At 38.7% G+C, this 18,534-nt stretch overlaps 1 protein-coding gene across 1 annotated transcript in view; it reads left to right on the forward strand.

The window, feature by feature from the left end:
- Positions 1-18,229, forward strand: part of LOC126143136 (uncharacterized) — a 39,244-nt gene extending 21,015 nt beyond the window's left edge. Inside the window, exons 4-6 of the mRNA XM_049915347.1 lie at positions 12,869-13,034; positions 13,247-13,412; positions 17,941-18,229. Coding sequence (XP_049771304.1) covers positions 12,869-13,034; positions 13,247-13,412; positions 17,941-18,067 — 459 coding nt within the window. The 3' untranslated portion in view covers positions 18,068-18,229. The remainder of the gene's footprint in view (positions 1-12,868; positions 13,035-13,246; positions 13,413-17,940) is intronic.
- Positions 18,230-18,534: the final 305 nt, after the last annotated feature.

Raw genomic sequence — 18,534 nt, forward strand, 5'->3', positions numbered from 1 at the left:
AGTTACTGGAGCAAAAGAAGAAAACTTAGACTCATATCATAAAAAGCACGTCCTCTAGTTTCAGACATATATTTCCTTGAGTAGTTGTATGGCTCATTAGTGTGATTCACGAATTAGAGAAGAACACAACTTTCATAAGACATATGCCTTGAAGGCTCAATATGACAGTCCAGATTGCAGTATATTTCAACTGTCGCAAAACCATCCTGTCTCTCATGTTAATTTTTGGAGAGTGTGGTTGCTCTTTGACAGTCAAGCCACTGCCAAGCCACCACCACAAAACGTAAAATGTGCCACCCACAGCGGGTGAAGCAATTTGTCACCACTTCTTGCTGTTTCCTTGTATTCCACACTGCCCGCTTAATGTCTGCAAACACGAAAACAGCCATGCACAGTATATGTTCTGCGACTTACTTGCTACTACTTAATATTATTCTGTCATGTTCATCTTTCCTTGCACCACATGACGAGTGTTATACAGGCGCCCACTAGAACTGATAGACTCAATTCAGTGCGTACACATACAGGGGGCGCACACGCGTGCAGACGCACACAGTTTGAAGCCTGTGTTACTTCCCATCAAGTGGACTCTCCCAACATTCACAAAGTCTCTCTGCAGTGCCGTATAATTGTTAACCAGTTATTTTCAACAAGATGGTGTAACTTCACATACAGCTCGCATTTCAATGTCACTGCTTGCTGATGTTTTTTGGTGATCGCATTATTTAACTGACTTTGGCCTCCACGATCGCCTGACCTAACACCACCTGACCATTTTTTTTTCCCGGGGTTTAGCAAAAGCAACTGTCCAAAATCCATCAATGAATGGAAAACTGCAATATCTACTTTCACTGCTTCTGTTACAGAAGAAATGTTACAGCTTGTGTTTGGGAACATAAGACGAAACTATCTTTGGCTGTAGTTTAAACTATTGTTTCTTCAATAAACTGCCTCTGAGTATAGTGGCATCAACATAACATGGTTTTACACCCAGAACTGTTTTATTGAAGATGACAAAGGCTGTAAAAGCCTATGCTCTCGTAGGCAGTTGTACTGTTATATTTATTGTAGAATTGGAATAAATCCCCCCATGAACCATGGACCGTGCCGTTAGTGGGGAGGCTGGTGTGCCTCAATGATACAGATAGCCATACCGTAGGTCCAACCACAACAGAGGGGCATCTGTTGAGAGGCCAGACAAAGGTGTGGTTCCTGAAGAGGGGCAGTAGCCTTTTCAGTAGTTGCAGGGGCAACAGTCTGGATGATTGACTGATCTGGCCCTGTAACACTAACCAAAACGGCCTTGCTGTTTTGGTACTGCGAACGGTTGAAAGCAATGGGAAACTACAGCCGTAATTTTTCCCGAGGGCATGCAGCTTTACTGTATGATTAAATGATGGCGTCCTCTTGGGTAAAATATTCCGGAGGTAAAATAGTCCCCCATTCGGATCTCCGGGTGGGGACTACTCGAGAGGACTCGGGAGAAAGAAAACTAGCGTTCTACGGATCAGAGTGTGGAATGTCAGATCCCTTAATCGGGCATGTAGGTGAGAAAATTTAAAAAGGGAAATGGATTGGCTAAAGTTAGATATAGTGGGAATTAGTGAAGTTCGATAGCAGAAGGAACAAGACTTTAGGTCAGGTGGATACAGAGTTATAAATACAAAATCAAATAGGGGTAATGCAGGAATAGGTTTAATAATGGATAAAAAAATAAGAGTGCGAGTAAGCTACTACCAACAGCATAGTGAACGCATTATTGTGGCCAAGATAGACATGAAGCCCGCGCCTACTACAGTAGTAAAAGTTTATATGCCTACAACCTCTGCAGATGATGAAGAAACTGATGAAATGTATGATGAGATAAAAGAAATTATTCAAGTAGTGAAGGGAGACGAAAATTTAATAGTCATGGGTGACTGGAATTCGACAGTAGGAAAACGAAGATCAGTTTGGATTCCGTAGAAGTAATGGAACACGTGAGGCAATACTGACCCCTATGACTTATCTTAGAAGCTAGATTAAGAAAAGGCAAACCTATGTTCCTAGCATTTGTAGACTTAGAGAAAGCTTTTACAATGTTGACTGGAATACTCTCAAATTCTGAAGGTTGCAGGGGTAAAATACAGGGAGTGAAAGGCTATTTACAATTTGTACAGAAACCAGATGGCAGTTATAAGTGTCGAGGGGCAAGCAGTGGTTGGGAAGAGAGTGAGACAGGGTTGTAGCCTATCCCCAATGTTATTCAATCTGTATATTGAGCAAGCAGTAAAGGAAACAAAAGGAAAGTTCGGAGTAGGTATTAAAATCCATGGAGAAGAAATAAAAACTTTGAGGTTTGCCGATGACATTGTAATTCTGTCAGACACAGCAAAGTACTTGGAAGAGCAGTTGAACAGAATTGACAGTGTCTTGAAAGGAGGATATAAGATGAACACCAATAAAAGCAAAACGAGGATAATGGAATGTAGTCGAATTAAATTGGGTGATGCTGAGGGAATTAGATTAGGAAATGACACTTATAGTAGTAAACGAGTTTTGCTATTTGGGGAGCAAAATAACTGATGATGGTCGAAGTAGAGAGGATATAAAATGTAGACTGACAATGGCAAGGAACGCGTTTCTGAACAAGAGAAATTTGTTAACATCAAGTATAGATTTAAGTGTCAGGAAGTCGTTTCTGAAAGTATTTGTGAGGAGTGTAGCCATGTGTGGAAGTGAAACATGGATGATAAATAGTTCGGACAAGAATAGAATATCAGCTTTCGAAATGTGGTGCTACAGAAGAATACTGAAGATTAGATGGGTTGATCACATAACTAATGAGGAGGTATTGAATAGGATTGGGGAGAAGAGGAGTTTGTGGCACAACTTGACTAGAAGAAGGGATCGTTTGGTAGGACATGTTCTTAGGCATCAAGGGAGGACCAATTTAGCATTGAAGGGCAGCGTGGATGGTAAAAATAGTAGAGGGAGACCAAGAGATGACTACACTAAGCAGATTCAGAAGGATGTAGGTTGCAGTAGGTACTGGGAGATGAAGCAGCTTGCACAGGATAGAGTAGCATGGAGAGCTGCATCAAACCAGTCTCAGGACTGAAGACAACAAGAAGATATTTGCATGCAGTGGGGAAGGGTAAAAAAAAATTAGATATTTGGGTAGCACATGGCCCAAGCCAAAATCACAAAATTGAGTGGGTGGCCATATATGCATCTCCGCTTGTGTCATCAATTAGCTCATGAACAACACCGACCATTTGTATGTTGTTGTTGTTGTTGTTGAGAAATGATGTCTTTATGCTAACTTAAGGAAAACGCAGCAGCTACTCACTGTACAAGACGTGCATGCATCCACAAAAGATAATGTTATGCATCTGGTAGAACAATGACGGTATGGTGTACTACAAATTGCTTCGCTAAGGCGTAACCATTACTGCTGACATTTACTGACAACAACTGAAATGTCTGGCAAATGCAATCCAAGAACAATGACCGGGAAGATAGCGTGATGTGATGCTACTCCACAGTAATGTCCTCCTGCATTCTGCAGGACTGAAAAGTAATACTGGAGCTGGGTTGGAAAGTCACTCCGCACCCACCTTATTCACCTGATTTTGCGACCTCAGATTTCCACGTTCTCTGCTCTCTATCAAACAGCTTTCAAGGTACTCCCTTTCCAGATGGAAACACCCTCTGAGCATGGCTCGACTAGTTCTTCACCTGATAGCCACATGATTCCTACAGTTTAATTGGAAAGTTACCCTGGCATTGGCAGACTGTTGTAAACATTGAAGAAGAATATGTCAGTGATGACTAAATCCTTGTTACGTGTATCTGTTGTGTTTAATAAGCTTAGGTACAAATGCTATGAACTTACGCAGCAACCTAATAGTATGGAGGTTAGTGCTTAATGAAGAAAAGATTGTAGAAAGTCAAACAATGGAAAATTCAGGTTGGAATGCAACAGTATTATGAAAAGGATAGTTGCTTCTCACCATATACCGGAGATGCTGAGTTGCAGATAGGCACAAACATAGGTTGTATTTGTGTGTGGAGAAGAGGGAGGGGGAGCATATTTTTGATAAATATCTTGTTGGCTGAAAGCTGATTTTCTGACAGTTTTTTGTTGTGCCTTTCTGCAACTCGGCACCTGTGCTATATGATGAGTAGCAGCTGTCCTTTCCATAATATTGTTAGATTTTAGAAAGTGTTGCAGGTATCACTAAGTGGAAGGAACACCTTGGCATTTTATACGAAGCTGGAAATTTAATTAAGATATGAGGATGGTTTGAAAAGTTCTCAGAATGGAATAGAAAAAAAAGTACTTACATCACTGAAACATTTTTTTCATTTTTCAGTGTAGTCTCCTTGTAGACTAATGCACTTGGTCCAACAATGTTCCAGTGCCTTGATCCCATCTCGAAAATGAGTTTCCTCCAGACTTGCAAAAGAATTGTTAATTCCAGCTATCAATTCTTCATTTGAAGTGAATCTGCGTCCACCAAGAAAAATTTTTAGTTTTGGGAAGAGATGGAAGTCTGTCAGAGCCATATCAGGTGAATAAAGTAGGTGTGACAACAATTTATACCTTAGTTCGTGTAATTTTGCCATGCCGCTGGCACGTGTGGGGGCACATGTCAAGAGTCGCAGCACCCATCTTGCAGATAATATTTTCATTTCTAATTCTTCAGTTTAAATGCGATATACCTTTTCAGATGATATCTGGCAAGTGTGAGCAATTTAACGCATTTTCAATGGGCGATCCTCCACACCTATTTTGTGCACTTATGCAATGATTTCTGGAGTAGTGACACGTCTTGGCCGGCCACTGTGCGAATCATCTAAGATCTCTCGACCAAATGTAAATTCGTTCACCCACTTGGCAACAGTTGTATATGAAGATGCATTGTCCCCTAGTGTATTCTGGAAATCGGCATGAATGTCCTTTGCTTTCATACATTTCTTTACAAAGTTCTCAATCTCTGCTCGAATCTTGAATTTTCATTTTTTTTTTTTTCTTCCTTTTTCCCCCCATCTTTGCAAATCACTACGTGGGAGCAACAGAGCCAAGTCACAGCCACAGCTCTCTTCCGAGAGCATGACACCTGTTTACAGACAACAGTCCAATGAATATCACGTGAAACACTCGTTGTGCTGGTGCTGACCTCTTGTGGTGATTCCGAGAACTTTTCAAACCACCCTCGTACACCAAAGAAAGGAAGGAGTGCCTTACTTGTTGTTGGTAGACTAAGCTACATGAAGACATGTGAAAATTTGTTCAATAAAAATATTAGAATGGAGGAGGGATCATGCGCTTCCGTTATGATACAATGGTTAAATTGTGTTGAAATTATTTCAGTAATGTATGAGATCATGGAAGTAAGTGCAGTCAGCTGGTTATCACCATTCCCTACATCTACATCTATACTCCACAAAGCAAAGTCAGGTGAGGGTGGATGGTACGTTATGTATCAATGTCGCACCCCCACACTCTTCCCCATTCCATTCACAAATGACTCGTGGGAAGAAAGATTGCTGATAAGCTTTCATGTGAGGTCTGGGGTATCTCTAATTTTCCCTCCACGGTCTTGTCGCGAAATAGTGTGTACATAAAGTTCAAGAATACTTTAAATTATCGTCGACTGCGGCAGTCGCTTCCCGTATTCTCTCCCAGAGCTCTGCTACATCACATGCTAGGGCGGTACATACACCAGATCTATGTGTCCCCACATTAAAAAGTCACACGGAGTGAGATCTGGTGATCGGGAAGGCCCTTTCATGAAACAGCTGTCCCCTTTTGTAGCAAGGACGATCTATCGATGCGGCAGCTCCGTGTTCAGGTACCGATGAACTTCGCAATGAAAACGGGGTGGAGCCCCATCCTGCTGAAAGATGAACGGAGAGTCTGATTGCATTTGAGGCATCAGCCATTGCCCCAACATGTCCAAGTAGGAATATCCAGTGACAGTACTCTCGGCAAAGAACAATGTGGCCTGTACAGTTTTTGACGCGACACAGCACAAAGAACATTTACCTTTGGGGAATCGTGCTCAAATTCAATGCATTCATGTGGATGCTTTGAACCCCATATTCAACAATTATGCCTGTTCACTTTCCCATTAGTGTGAAAAGTGGCTTCATCGCTAAAAATTAAGCGATCAACAATGCCATCCCCATCCTCATTCAATTGTTGCAACTGCAAACAAAACTCAAAACACTTGTCTTTGTCGTCATTGAGCTTCTGCACTAGCTCCAATTTGAATGGTTTCATGGACAGCTTCTGTCACAGGACTTTCCACACTGTCATTGGAGCAGATTCCTTTGGAGTCTTTACAAATGTCTCTCGTACGTGCTCCACATTCACTTCACTTGCACTGGGACATCTGCCTCTCTCTGTCGGGCACAAGAAACCCGTCGTAACAAATTTGTTGTGCCAGTGGTAAATGGCCTTCCATGTTGGTGGCTTCTTGCCATACTTGGTTCTAAACAATCATTGAACAGCTGTAGCACACTTGTTTTTCTCGAATTCCAACACACAGAAAGCTTGCTCTGCACCTGAACGCGCTACATTTGCAACTAGCACTGATTATCAGCAACTTACCAAACTACGCTGTGGTGGTATACATAAAAAAAAAACTTTCAGGGTTTCTCTTCAAAATGACATGTATAATATCTGTCCAATGTTTGGTTCTTGTGCAATAAATAATTGAGTGTTCCCGGACTATATGTACACCCTGTACATGTTGTAGGAAGCAATATACTAGTAACTCTTCTAGGAATGATAATTAATTGAAACCCTCAGCTCCCGACAGGTGTTGTTGATATACGTCGATGGGGACAGCTGAAAATGTGTTCCCCGACCGGGACTTGAACCCAGGATCTCCTGCTTACATGGCAGACGCTCTATCCGTCTGAGCCACCGAGGGTACAGACGAATAGTGCGACTGCAGGGACTTATCCCTTGCACGCTTCCCGTGAGACCCACATTCCCAACTGTCCACCGTCTATATACGTAATGTACCTAATAGATATTTGCCCTTCCACTCATTACTCGCGCACACCAAGTTGTCTATTCCCATAAGAGTTCAGGCAACCTGTGCGCATTTGCACAGACGAACGTCAATGGCTGGATAGCCTTTAACTATATATATGAAGATAGTAATTGTTCTCGAAAGAACAGATACCATTGATCACCGTGCAGCTTCTCTAGAATAAATGATAATTAATTAAAACCCTTATCTGCTGACAGGTGTTGTTGATATACCTCGATGGGGACAGCTGAAAATGTGTGTGTGTGTGTGCCATGTAAGCAGGAGATCCCGGGTTCGAGTCCCGGTCGGGGGGCACATTTTCAGCTGTCCCCATCGAGGTATATCAACACCTGTAGGCAGCTGAAGGTTTCAAGTATCATTCATTCTAGAGAAGCTGCACAGTCATCAATGGTATCTGTTCTCTCAAGTACAATTACTATCTTCATATATATATTCTAGGAATGTACGCTCTTGGAAGTTTTGACAGTAAAGAGCACAGTGGTGCAGAATGCTTCTCTTGCAGCGTCACTCTGGGATTAGCTGAGCATCATCTTCACTCTCTTACTAAATGAACCTTTAACGAAATGTGCTGCTCTTCTTTGAATGCCCTTGTTCTTGTGTCTTTCCTGTCTGATACAGAAACCAGCCTGACGAGGTTCATAAAGTATTGGTTGAACAAGGGTTTTGTAAGCTGCCTGCATTGTGGGTTGCCTCCATCTCCACAGGATCTTCCAATGAGTCTGTTTGGTGTCAGCCGCAGCAATAAGTTTCATGTGTTCATTCCACTTTAAACTGCTCCATACGTACATTCCTAGATGTTTTATGGGAGTGATTGCATCCAGTGAGTGTTCTGCAGTTGTTCAGCCATATAGCAGTGGGTCTTCCTGCCTATTTATTTGCAATTCATTAAATTTGTTTTACGTTGAGGGTCACCTGCCAATCCCTGCACCAAGCATTGATCATTTGCAGATTGTGTTGGATTTCGATTCAATTTCCTAGTGTTGCAACATCTCTGTACACAACAGTATTTTCCATGAATATCTTCATGGTACTTTCAACATTAGGACATTTATGTATTGTACATCTGAAGGTTTCTCTCTATTGAAAATGACATGTTGTTTTCTGTTACCTAGAAAATCTTCAGTCCAATCACTCAGCTTGTCCAATATTCCATATGCTCCTGTTTTGTTGTCAAAGGTATGAAATTGTGTCGAACACATTCCGGAAGCTGAGAAAATGTTTTTTTCCCCTTTAAAATTCATTTTTGTAAGTTAGTTTCTGTAGTTGTAAATTATTTTTATTGAGGTTGGATTCCTCTGGAAACCATGTTCTCAACTACCACAGTATTAGTGCTGTAAACAAGAAAAATGGCAGCGTCAGTTGTAAGAGATTTGAAATAATTTATTACAGCAAATTGATTTGTCACCGCATGGCCATTTTCAGTACAAAAATAAGTATTGAAGACTCGTGTAATAAAAGCACATACTAACAACTTCAACATGGCCGTCCGCAGCTTGTGGTCTAATGGCTAGCGTTGCTGCCTCTGGATCACAGAGTCCCGGGTTCGATTCCCGGCTGGTTCGGCCATTTTATCTGCCCAGGCACTGGGTGTTTGTGTTGCGCCATCATTTCAACATCATCATTATTTGTGAACATGGCTAAAATTTGACTGTGTAAAGACTGGGACACTGTACAGGCACTGATGACCGTGCGGTTAATCAGCCCACAAACCAATCATCAACATCCTCCTCATCCAACGTTTATTGTGTGTTGAGGTCATGTTGAAGTTATAATATGTGCTTTTATTGCACAAATTTTAAAACTAATATTTGCACTGAAGAGGGTCCTGTAGTGAATGAAATAGATTTTCTGTAATAAATGATTTCATCTCTCTTAGAATCGAGTCTGCCATTTTTTTTTTATACAGGAGCTATTATTATTATTATTATTATTATTATTATTATTATTATTATTATTATTATTTCTTTACTTTCTCAGACGTTAAGTCTGGTTAAAAATGGAAAGTGACGTGGACCTTGATCAAGCGTCACTTCCTTTTAACTGTACGATATATTGCATTTAGGAACTTTCGGGTAATTGAACATGTATCAATAATTACGGATTTCTGTAATTGTATATATAAGTTTGGATGTAGCTGTATTGCATTGATGTACTGGTGGATATTGTGTGGTATGACTCCTGTAGTTGATAGTATAATTGGTATAATGTCAACTTTATCCTGATGCCACATGTCCTTGACTTCCTCAGCCAGTTGGATGTATTTTTCAATTTTTTCTCCTGTTTTCTTTTGTATATTTGTTGTATTGGGTATGGATATTTCGATTAGTTGTGTTAATTTCTTCTTTTTATTGGTGAGTATGATGTCAGGTTTGTTATGTGGTGTTGTTTTATCTGTTACAATGGTTCTGTTCCAGTATAATTTGTATTCATCATTCTCCAGTACATTTTGTGGTACATACTTGTATGTGGGAACGTGTTGTTTTATAAGTTTATGTTGTAAGGCAAGCTGTTGATGTATTATTTTTGCTACATTGTCATGTCTTCTGCGGTATTCTGTATCTGCTAGTATTGTACATCCACTTGTGATGTGATCTACTGTTTCTATTTGTTGTTTGCAAAGTCTGTCTTTATCTGTTGTGGTATTGGGACCTTTAATAATATGCTTGCTGTAATATCTGGTGTTTATTATTTGATCCTGTATTGCAATCATGAATCCTTCCATCTCACTGTATATATTGCCTTTTCTTAGCCATGTGTTGGATGCGTCTTGATCGATGTGTGGCTGTGCCATGTAGTGTTTTCTTTCTCCAATTTACTTTTTTTGTATCTGTTGATGTTATGTGATCTAAAGGATTGTAGAAGTGGTTATGAAATTGCAGTGGTGTAGCCAATGTATTTATATGAGTGATTGCTTTGTGTATTTTGCTAGTTTCTGCTCGTTCTAGAAAGAATTTTCTTAAATTGTCTACATGTCCGTAATGTAGGTTTTTTATGTCAATAAATCCCCTTCCTCCTTCCGTTTTGCTTAATGTGAATCTTTCTGTTGCTGAATGTATGTGATGTATTCTATATTTGTGGCATTGTGATCGTGTAAGTGTATTGAGTGCTTCTAGGTCTGTGTTACTCCATTTCACTACTCCAAATGAGTAAGTCAATATTCGTATAGCATAAGTATTTATAGCTTTTGTCTTGTTTCTTGCTGTCAATTCTGTTTTCAGTATTTTTGTTAGTCTCTGTCTATATTTTTGTTTTAGTTCTTCTTTAATATTTGTATTATCTATTCCTATTTTTTGTGTGTATCCTAGATATTTATAGGCATCTGTTTTTTCCATTGCTTCTATGCAGTCGCTGTGGTTCTCCAATATGTAATCTTCTTGTTTAGTGTGTTTTCCCTTGACAATGCTATTTTTCTTAAATTTGTCTGTTCCAAAAGCCATATTTATATATCATTGCTGAATACTTCTGTTATCTTTAGTAATTGGTTGAGTTGTTGATTGGTTGCTGCCAGTAGTTTTAGATCATCCATGTATAGCAAAGGTGTGATTTTGTGCAGGTATGTTCCAGTAACATTGTATCCATAATATGTATTATTTAGCATGTTGGATAGTGGGTTCAGAGCAAGGCAGAACCAGAAAGGACTTAATGAGTCTCCTTGGTATATTCCACACTTAATCTGTATTGGCTGTGATGTGTGATTATTTGAATTTGTTTGGATATTAAGTATAGTTTTCCAATTTTTCATTTCTATGTTTAGGAACTGTATCAATTTAGGATCTACTTTGTATATTTCCAATATTTGTAGTAACCATGAATGGGGTACACTATCAAAAGCTTTTTGGTAATCAATGTATGCGTAGTGTAGCGACCTTTGTTTAGTTTTAGCTTGATATGTCACCTCTGCATCTATTATCAGTTGCTCTTTACATCCTCGAGCTCCTTTGCAACAGCCTTTTTGTTCTTCATTTATAATTTTGTTCTGTGTTGTATGTGTCATTAATTTCTGTGTAATGACTGAAGTTAATATTTTGTATATTGTTGGTAGGCATGTTATGGGGCGATATTTAGCTGGGTTTGCTGTGTCTGCTTGATCTTTAGGTTGAAGATAAGTTATTCCATGTGTAAGTGTATCAGGGAATGTGTATGGGTCTGCAATGTAACTGTTAAATAATTTAGTTAGATGTGAATGTGTTGAGGTGAACTACTTTAGCCAGAAATTTGCTATTTTATCTTTTCCAGGGGCTTTCCAATTGTGAGTAGAATTAATTGCTTGGGTGACTTCATGTTGCAAAATTATCACTTCAGGCATTTGTGGTATCATCTTGTATGTGTCTGTTTCTGCTTGTATCCACCGTGCATGCCTGTTATGTTGTACCAGGTTTGACCATATGTTGCTCCAGAAGTGTTCCATGTCTGTTATGTTTGGTGGATTGTCTATTTTAATGTGTGTGTTATCTATTGTCTGGTAAAATTTCTTTTGGTTTGTGTTGAATGCTTGGTTTTGTTTCCTTCTATTTTCACATTTTTTGTATCTTCTAAGTCGTTTGGCCAATGCTTGTAATTTCTGCTTCTTTTCATTTAATTGCTCTATCGCTTCTTGTTGTGAGATTTTACCTAAACTTTTTCGTGTTTTTTTTTTTTTCTGACATTTCATTTTTTATAAATTGTGTTAGCTGTCCGATGTCTTTCCTCAGTTTTTCTATTCTGATCGGTAGCCTGTGTTGCCAAGCTGGTTTTGTGGGTTTCTTCTGTGTGTTGGTTGGTTCTGATCTCTGCCTAGTGTGTATATTTAGTGTCGTGAGTGCTCCTATATAAACCAGTAGTTGTAACTCTTCCATAGTTGTGTTTTCATTTATTTTGTTGTGTATGATTGCGTTGGTAGTTTTTATTGTTGTTTCGACTTGTGGGTTATTTGGCGGTCTATGCAAGAATGGTCTAATGTCTGTATTTGTGTCTTTGTATTCTATATATGTCAGCTGAAATTTATCTTCTATATCTAACATGTGTCACTTCGTATTCTATTTGTGCTTGTTCTGGTGGCTGTCTGAAGATTTTGTTTTCCTCTGATTGTTTAAAATTGATGTGTGTTGTCCTTTGTTTGCTCTGGGATGTTTGAGTCCATTACTGTATTTTCTTCTTCTTCTGATTGCACATTATTTTGTTCCAGTATTTGTTGTACTTGTTGTTTGATGTTTTCTAATTCTGACTGGGGTATCCTGTTATTTTTTATTATTACACGGATCTGATCAGCTAGTCGTTGTTCTGTTAAAAATTTTAATTCTGGGTATCTGGTAATAAATTTTGTGTATACTTGTGATCTGTATCCAGTTGTGTTGGTTCCTAGGTTTTCTTGCTTGGTAATAACAGAACATGAGGTGTTGGTTAACTTCATCTGACCATCTCATCCTCTGTCTTTGTTTTCCTTCTAGGGTGGTTGCAGGAAGCATATCTTGCAAAACACCTCTATTTGGATTTAAATAATTTTCCAGTTGGCTAGCAGTGTCGTTACCATTGTGCGCGGGCATAGGGTTCAAGCGTCGTCCCCGACCATGACGGCGCTTGTCCGAGGCTTCTTTAGTTCTGTCCTGAACCAACTAATCACACTAGCCCTATTAGTGGTTTGTTCTTTTCGTCGCCTTTTACAACTGGCAGAACATACCGGAGGCCTATTCTTTTCCCGGGCCTCCACGGGATATTATTATTATTATTATTATTATTATTATTATTATTATTATTATTATTATTATTATTATTATTTGAGGTGTTAATGACAGAACTGCAATATCCAAATTGTGCCCCCAATCTTTCTTTGATTGCAGTTGCATGAAACCATGGTATCACTGATGAACAGAGATTCTACTTTACAAGAGACATTGGACTTTGGTACAGCATATAATGACTTGTTCTATATACTGGATCTTGTGGCGCAAAAGAGGATGGCAAGACATGTGACACTAAGTTTACCTGAAATGTCTATCCTCGCAGGTAAGAAATGGTAACTTGGAAAAACATTGCAAATAATGATTGGTCTTTAGATTTATGTGCCAGAACTTTGTAAGAACTGTGTTCACGATGGTCTGGCTGAATTAATTTCTGCAAAATGCTGCATTTTTAATAAAATAGAACAAAGTGACACCTGTAAAATCATTAGGATGATGAAACTTTGATATGGCTTATGAAACAAAAATAATTTTCAGACGATCCTCGTTTAGAGCATCTCATTGGCATGCACTCAGATGAAACACGTGAATCTGAAAGTTCCAACAAATTCTCAAATACCTGTGAGTGGAATCAACATATGGATGCTTTACTGTCTAATAATGATCAACTGGTTCAATCATTAAGAGACCTCATTGCTGTATGGTGAGTTCCAGCAAATGTATGTTTCTATATTTCAATTGATGTCCAGTGTATAATCTTGATTTAAATAATTGAAAGAACAAAATTCATATCTTCGTGGACTGACTGACTACTATGTTACAGAATATAAAAACTGTAACATACATATTCAGAAGTATTTATTGCAGTGTCATAGTGTAATGTCAGTTTGAAACAGCAAGGTGTGAGGAAGGGACCTCCAGGAGTACGTACATCCTATTTGTTCTACACAAGTATCACACGTTATTACTCTTGCGTTTTGTTTTGGAAGTTTCAATTCGAATTGCTTTGTTCACCAGTTCGTTGTTTTCATTTCTATGAGAGGTATATGTGGCATCTTGAGTGCTCTCACTGTTCATCTCATTTACTTGTGATTGGAGTATATTCTTACAACATGACTCGTATTCTATAACCAATGTATAGTATGACAGTTCCCAAGACTACAGGAAGAGAACACACACACAATCATTAAACCGTCCAGTAGAGCTCAGATGCTGCTTACGGTTGCCACACCAGGGAAGGTTTGGGACGTTTACCATTTGTAATTTTGGTTCCAGGGTTCCCTAAATGAGTTAGACTGTGTCTGCTTTCCTAACTACTGATACAAAGACCCAACTGCAAGATGAGATCTATAGGTAGCACATTTCTCAACACTTTATTGCAGTAGACTGTGCGGAAAATGTCTCAAAGAGATCTTTTGCAGTGTATGTTAACTCTGCTGCAATCTTAAAGGTTTTGCAGTTTTTGATCCTGAATTACACATTTAATGCTCATTGCATGTATTCAATCTATATGTGTGATAAAATAGTGGTGTTACTTTTAATCACATGTCGTGTGCTGTGTTTGACTGACAGAAGCAAACTAAGTGCCGAATTTGAATTGAAATGTATGCGAAGATAATGTGCCTTTTTTTTTACTCGTGCTTTTGTATAATGAAATGTGCAGATTGGTATCCCACATTAAAGATCTGTCCTAAACACATTATTTCCAGTATCGTTTGTTAAAATAGTCTCAGGAAAAGTGGCATAGGTAGCAAGCTATTACCATTACAGGTATATTGTTCTGTTGGAATTACGTGTACCCTTACCTGGATCTGCACTGTTTATAGTTCTCAGTTGTTATTCAGGTATGGTCTGGATGCACAACTTACCTCACTTTCACCCTGGACCCATATTCCAAATATTTGTCTGATACACAGCACATTCTATTCATATTTTGCTATTCTGACTCACAATATGTACACTTATTTGTAAGAAAATAAAATTCTCAAGAACTCTGGTACAATACACTCAGAAGAAGAAACTTGCTAATAATGCATTTGAATCTCCCAAATGCTGTCAATGAGTGAGGAAATTCTCAGCAAGTAGCAACTGAAGGTAACAGGACATGTTTCACATGCATCTTTTATGAAGCTCTGGTTAGATGGTCCTACTTGTGTGAACATGTGCTAGTGCTTTCCGAGACATTTACAAACTTTGCATTGCTTCTCTACAGCAGATAGAATTCCCAATTGATATTGTCATTCTACTAAATTTATTCCAAACCATTGTGGCATGGTTGTGCAGCAGCCTTATAATGTGATTAATATTAAAAAACAGTCCCGGCCCACATGTTTGTTCTCAGTGGTTTTTAAACCATCTTCTATGGTTTGCTTCCTGTTAGGTTACCATTTAACCTAATAATTCCATAACTCTCTCTCTCTCTCTTTTTCTTTCTTTCCAGCTCCACACTGGTGGCATCTTCTACATGGTTGAGAAAAACCTGGGTATTTAGGAAAAACTCGGTGGATAAATTATTTATTTTTTTTTGCCATTTTTTTTCATATTGGTAATAAAGCATCTAAATTTAAAGTCCCATGATTAAGTTATTCACAAGTCTAACCCATTCTAACTTCTGCAGAAAAGATAATTTACATGTAAAAGTTAGTTTTATTGATTACCAGCTTAGCATCTGCCGCTTCACTCACTCAGACTGTGTGCTCTGCACAGATTTTTTAAAACTGAATTTTTATGTTGTTCACAAATTGCACTAACTTCTAAACTTTTCATGCAAATTAAGGCCATAGAAGCATGGTCTTTCCCAAATGTACTTCTTACCAAAAAGTGATTCTTTTAGCTGGAGTCAAAGATGGGCATTAATCATGCCTTTTGCATTCTTGTGGAGACATTTCCATAGAAATGTTCATCCCTAAAACACATTTTTTATATGTAACTGATAAGTGAAATACCAATTTTCAGATTTTTAACGTTAAAATGTTTTTTAATACAAGAAAATATTTTCTTACACACTTTTATCTCTCGTTTCATTCCCTAAGGAGTTGAATTTCCAGCAACAGTGTAACAGCTAGTTTTTTTTTATTTCTAACTGAGAAGCCAAATTGCAGTTTTGAGATTTAGCTTTAAAATATCTTCATAATGAAATATTTGCATAAACAATCTCATTCTCTGTTTCACCACATTAGCATTGTAATTTCCAAAAACACTAACACGACATTTTTTAAAAATGTCTATAACCAAGAAGACAAATACCAATTTTCATAGCTGTAGCTTCAAAGAAACTTCAGTTCTTTAGAGCTATCTTCGAAATCGACTTAATAGCTAATATTTTCAAAAAGCTTTCCTTCTATTATGCGTGGGATTTCAAAAATCCCTTCCTAAACAATGGCTTCAGTATAAGATCGACAGTCTCTCCAGATTTAAAGATCCTGTCTTTGGCAGTTTGGTTTGGGTGTGATGAGTCATTCACGACATTGCGTTTTATATGTATGATAGATAGATTGTAATTTAGAGAGAAACCTTCAAATCATTTGGATAAAGATGTATAAGTAATAGCTAGATTCCTTACAGTTTGATGCAGGATACAAATTCATCTGTGCAAAATAGCTCAGTCAGAGCAAATTTTCAAAGGATAGAAAACCCAGGATGGAACATGGACAATATGAAAGGAGATAGTGCTGCTCACCACACACAGCAGGCATTGAGTGGCTGGCAACAGATGATTGCTGGGAGGACTGTTGCCAGCTTTCCATGGGAACTACTGGTGGAAACTACAGTATGATTAAAATTATGTGTTAGTTGACACTTCTGGCTTTGTATTTGCTTTCCTGAAATAGGAGTGCTCAATGTCACACACATTCACTGTTGCCAAACTGCCACAGCAATTGGTTCATTTCCAAGTGCTTGTCTGGCTTTCTTTCTTGACGATGTTTTCAGATCCCGAATCCTGAGTCTGGCCCTCTTGTTTTGTATTTCAGTATACCTGATACACAAGGCGCAATTCAGCGTTACATATACAGTTTTTATAATCCTAGAGACGAGCTTATGTTAGACGAGCTTCGCATGACATTGCATGAAGCAGAATTTTAATCTATTTGCACTTGTTTTTCTTCCTATTATTCCCTTTTCATTGAAATCTGCTTGTGCTGTCTATAACCTGCAACTGAGTGCCAAACAGGACTGCTCAATGGTTGGTAATACGGCAGCTGGTGTAGGCAGTGAGAGGATGGTTTCAGATAATCAGTCAGAGAGAGAACTTACAATTTGCTTTTAGCACTGCAACTGAAGTTTTTCGGTCTCAGAGTTTGCTTGTAGAGGTTAACTCTAATAGCCGTGAAAAAAGTGATTGTGATTTTTTACTTCTGCTGTAGATTGTTGACTGCCACTTTGTTGGCTACATTGCAAATCATTAGGTTTTGTTTAGTTTAGGACACAAGTTTAAATTCAGGGCTGTACAATGATCCTTCTGGCGCAATTAAGTCGTGTGTCACTTAAAATCGGCTGTGGACAGATCATCTCCTATTGCTGTCTTATCTCGTGCCAACCGCTTCAGACATTGCTCTACATTACACAATAACAGCATTCGAGAAGCGAGCCCGCCGTGTTTCTGTGCCGCCTGTAACAGAGCGGTAGCCGGCAACAGATGTGGCAAAACTGTAGCAGCAAGTGACAGACGTCAACTATTGAGTAATTGTGATCGGAGCATAGTCGTCTGTAGAGCACTGACAACATGGAGGTACTGTGTACGTGCGGAAAGCAGGTGCACCAAGTCAGTTGCAACTGTCAGTGATCTCCTCTCGCGACTCCACTGTAGTTGATTACTGTGAAATTTGGTCGATTTTCCTCACCGAACATGAATATGTATCCATCTTAAGTGCTTATGCATTCGTACTTGTTATTCATTATAGGAATTAGATAGTGTTTAGACTTAATGGACATGTTAATCTACTGACAGTCTGTTTGAAACAGTAGATGAATGTTATCAGTTTATTAAATATGTGATTCCCTTTCTAGTGAACTGACTATCCAATAAAAAATTCATGTACATGTGAGTTAATGCCTGATCTTATTTGTCCTTATTGTTACATGTGTAGCTGGATATCAGTGTCATAAGTCTCTTTCTGCCAGTGATGTCCTGTGAATCTGTGCTTGTAGTTCTTTGCTGATTGTATCACTTACATCCACTGTCTGTTGCTGTGGGTAATCAACACAAAAAGCACTTTATTTCTATATTTTAGGTGGCAACAACCATTTGAGACAGGTGTTCCAGAAGATATGGTTGTAAATGGAAAGAACATATTGCAGCATACAGCTCACTGGGATCGTGTAACAGCTTTCGTGGAAAGAAAGCAAATGAAGGAATAAGTTGTGGGGAAATCATATTTGAAAATTAGGATTTACAAATTTATTTATAGATAACATCATATTGTTTTAATACTTGACAAAAGCTATGTTGCTCTGTTAACTTGCAAGAACCTGGTTGAGTTATAGGTTTTTACACGTTTATCTGTGCAATATGTAAATTAAAATAAACTACTTTCTTCATATACTACTACAAAGTAATGGTCTTTGCAATGCACCGATGCACAACTGTGATTTCATATATATAAGTATCTGAGTATGTGGCACTGCCTGTGTATGCAACCCCCCCCCCCCCCCCAACCGATTATGCTCCCACCCCTCTCCGTCCATCTGTCGCCTCCACCTCGTCCATGTCTGCCCCCTCCCTTCCCTCTATGGTACATTCAGCAGCAAATGTGAATACTGTCTGCTAAATGTGTTGGTAATAGAGTTAGCAGCAAAGTAGTAATAAATTTAAACATCATCCCTGA

The sequence above is a fragment of the Schistocerca cancellata genome, unplaced genomic scaffold (assembly GCF_023864275.1).
Source record: "Schistocerca cancellata isolate TAMUIC-IGC-003103 unplaced genomic scaffold, iqSchCanc2.1 HiC_scaffold_782, whole genome shotgun sequence".
Taxonomy (NCBI): Eukaryota; Metazoa; Arthropoda; class Insecta; order Orthoptera; family Acrididae; genus Schistocerca; species Schistocerca cancellata.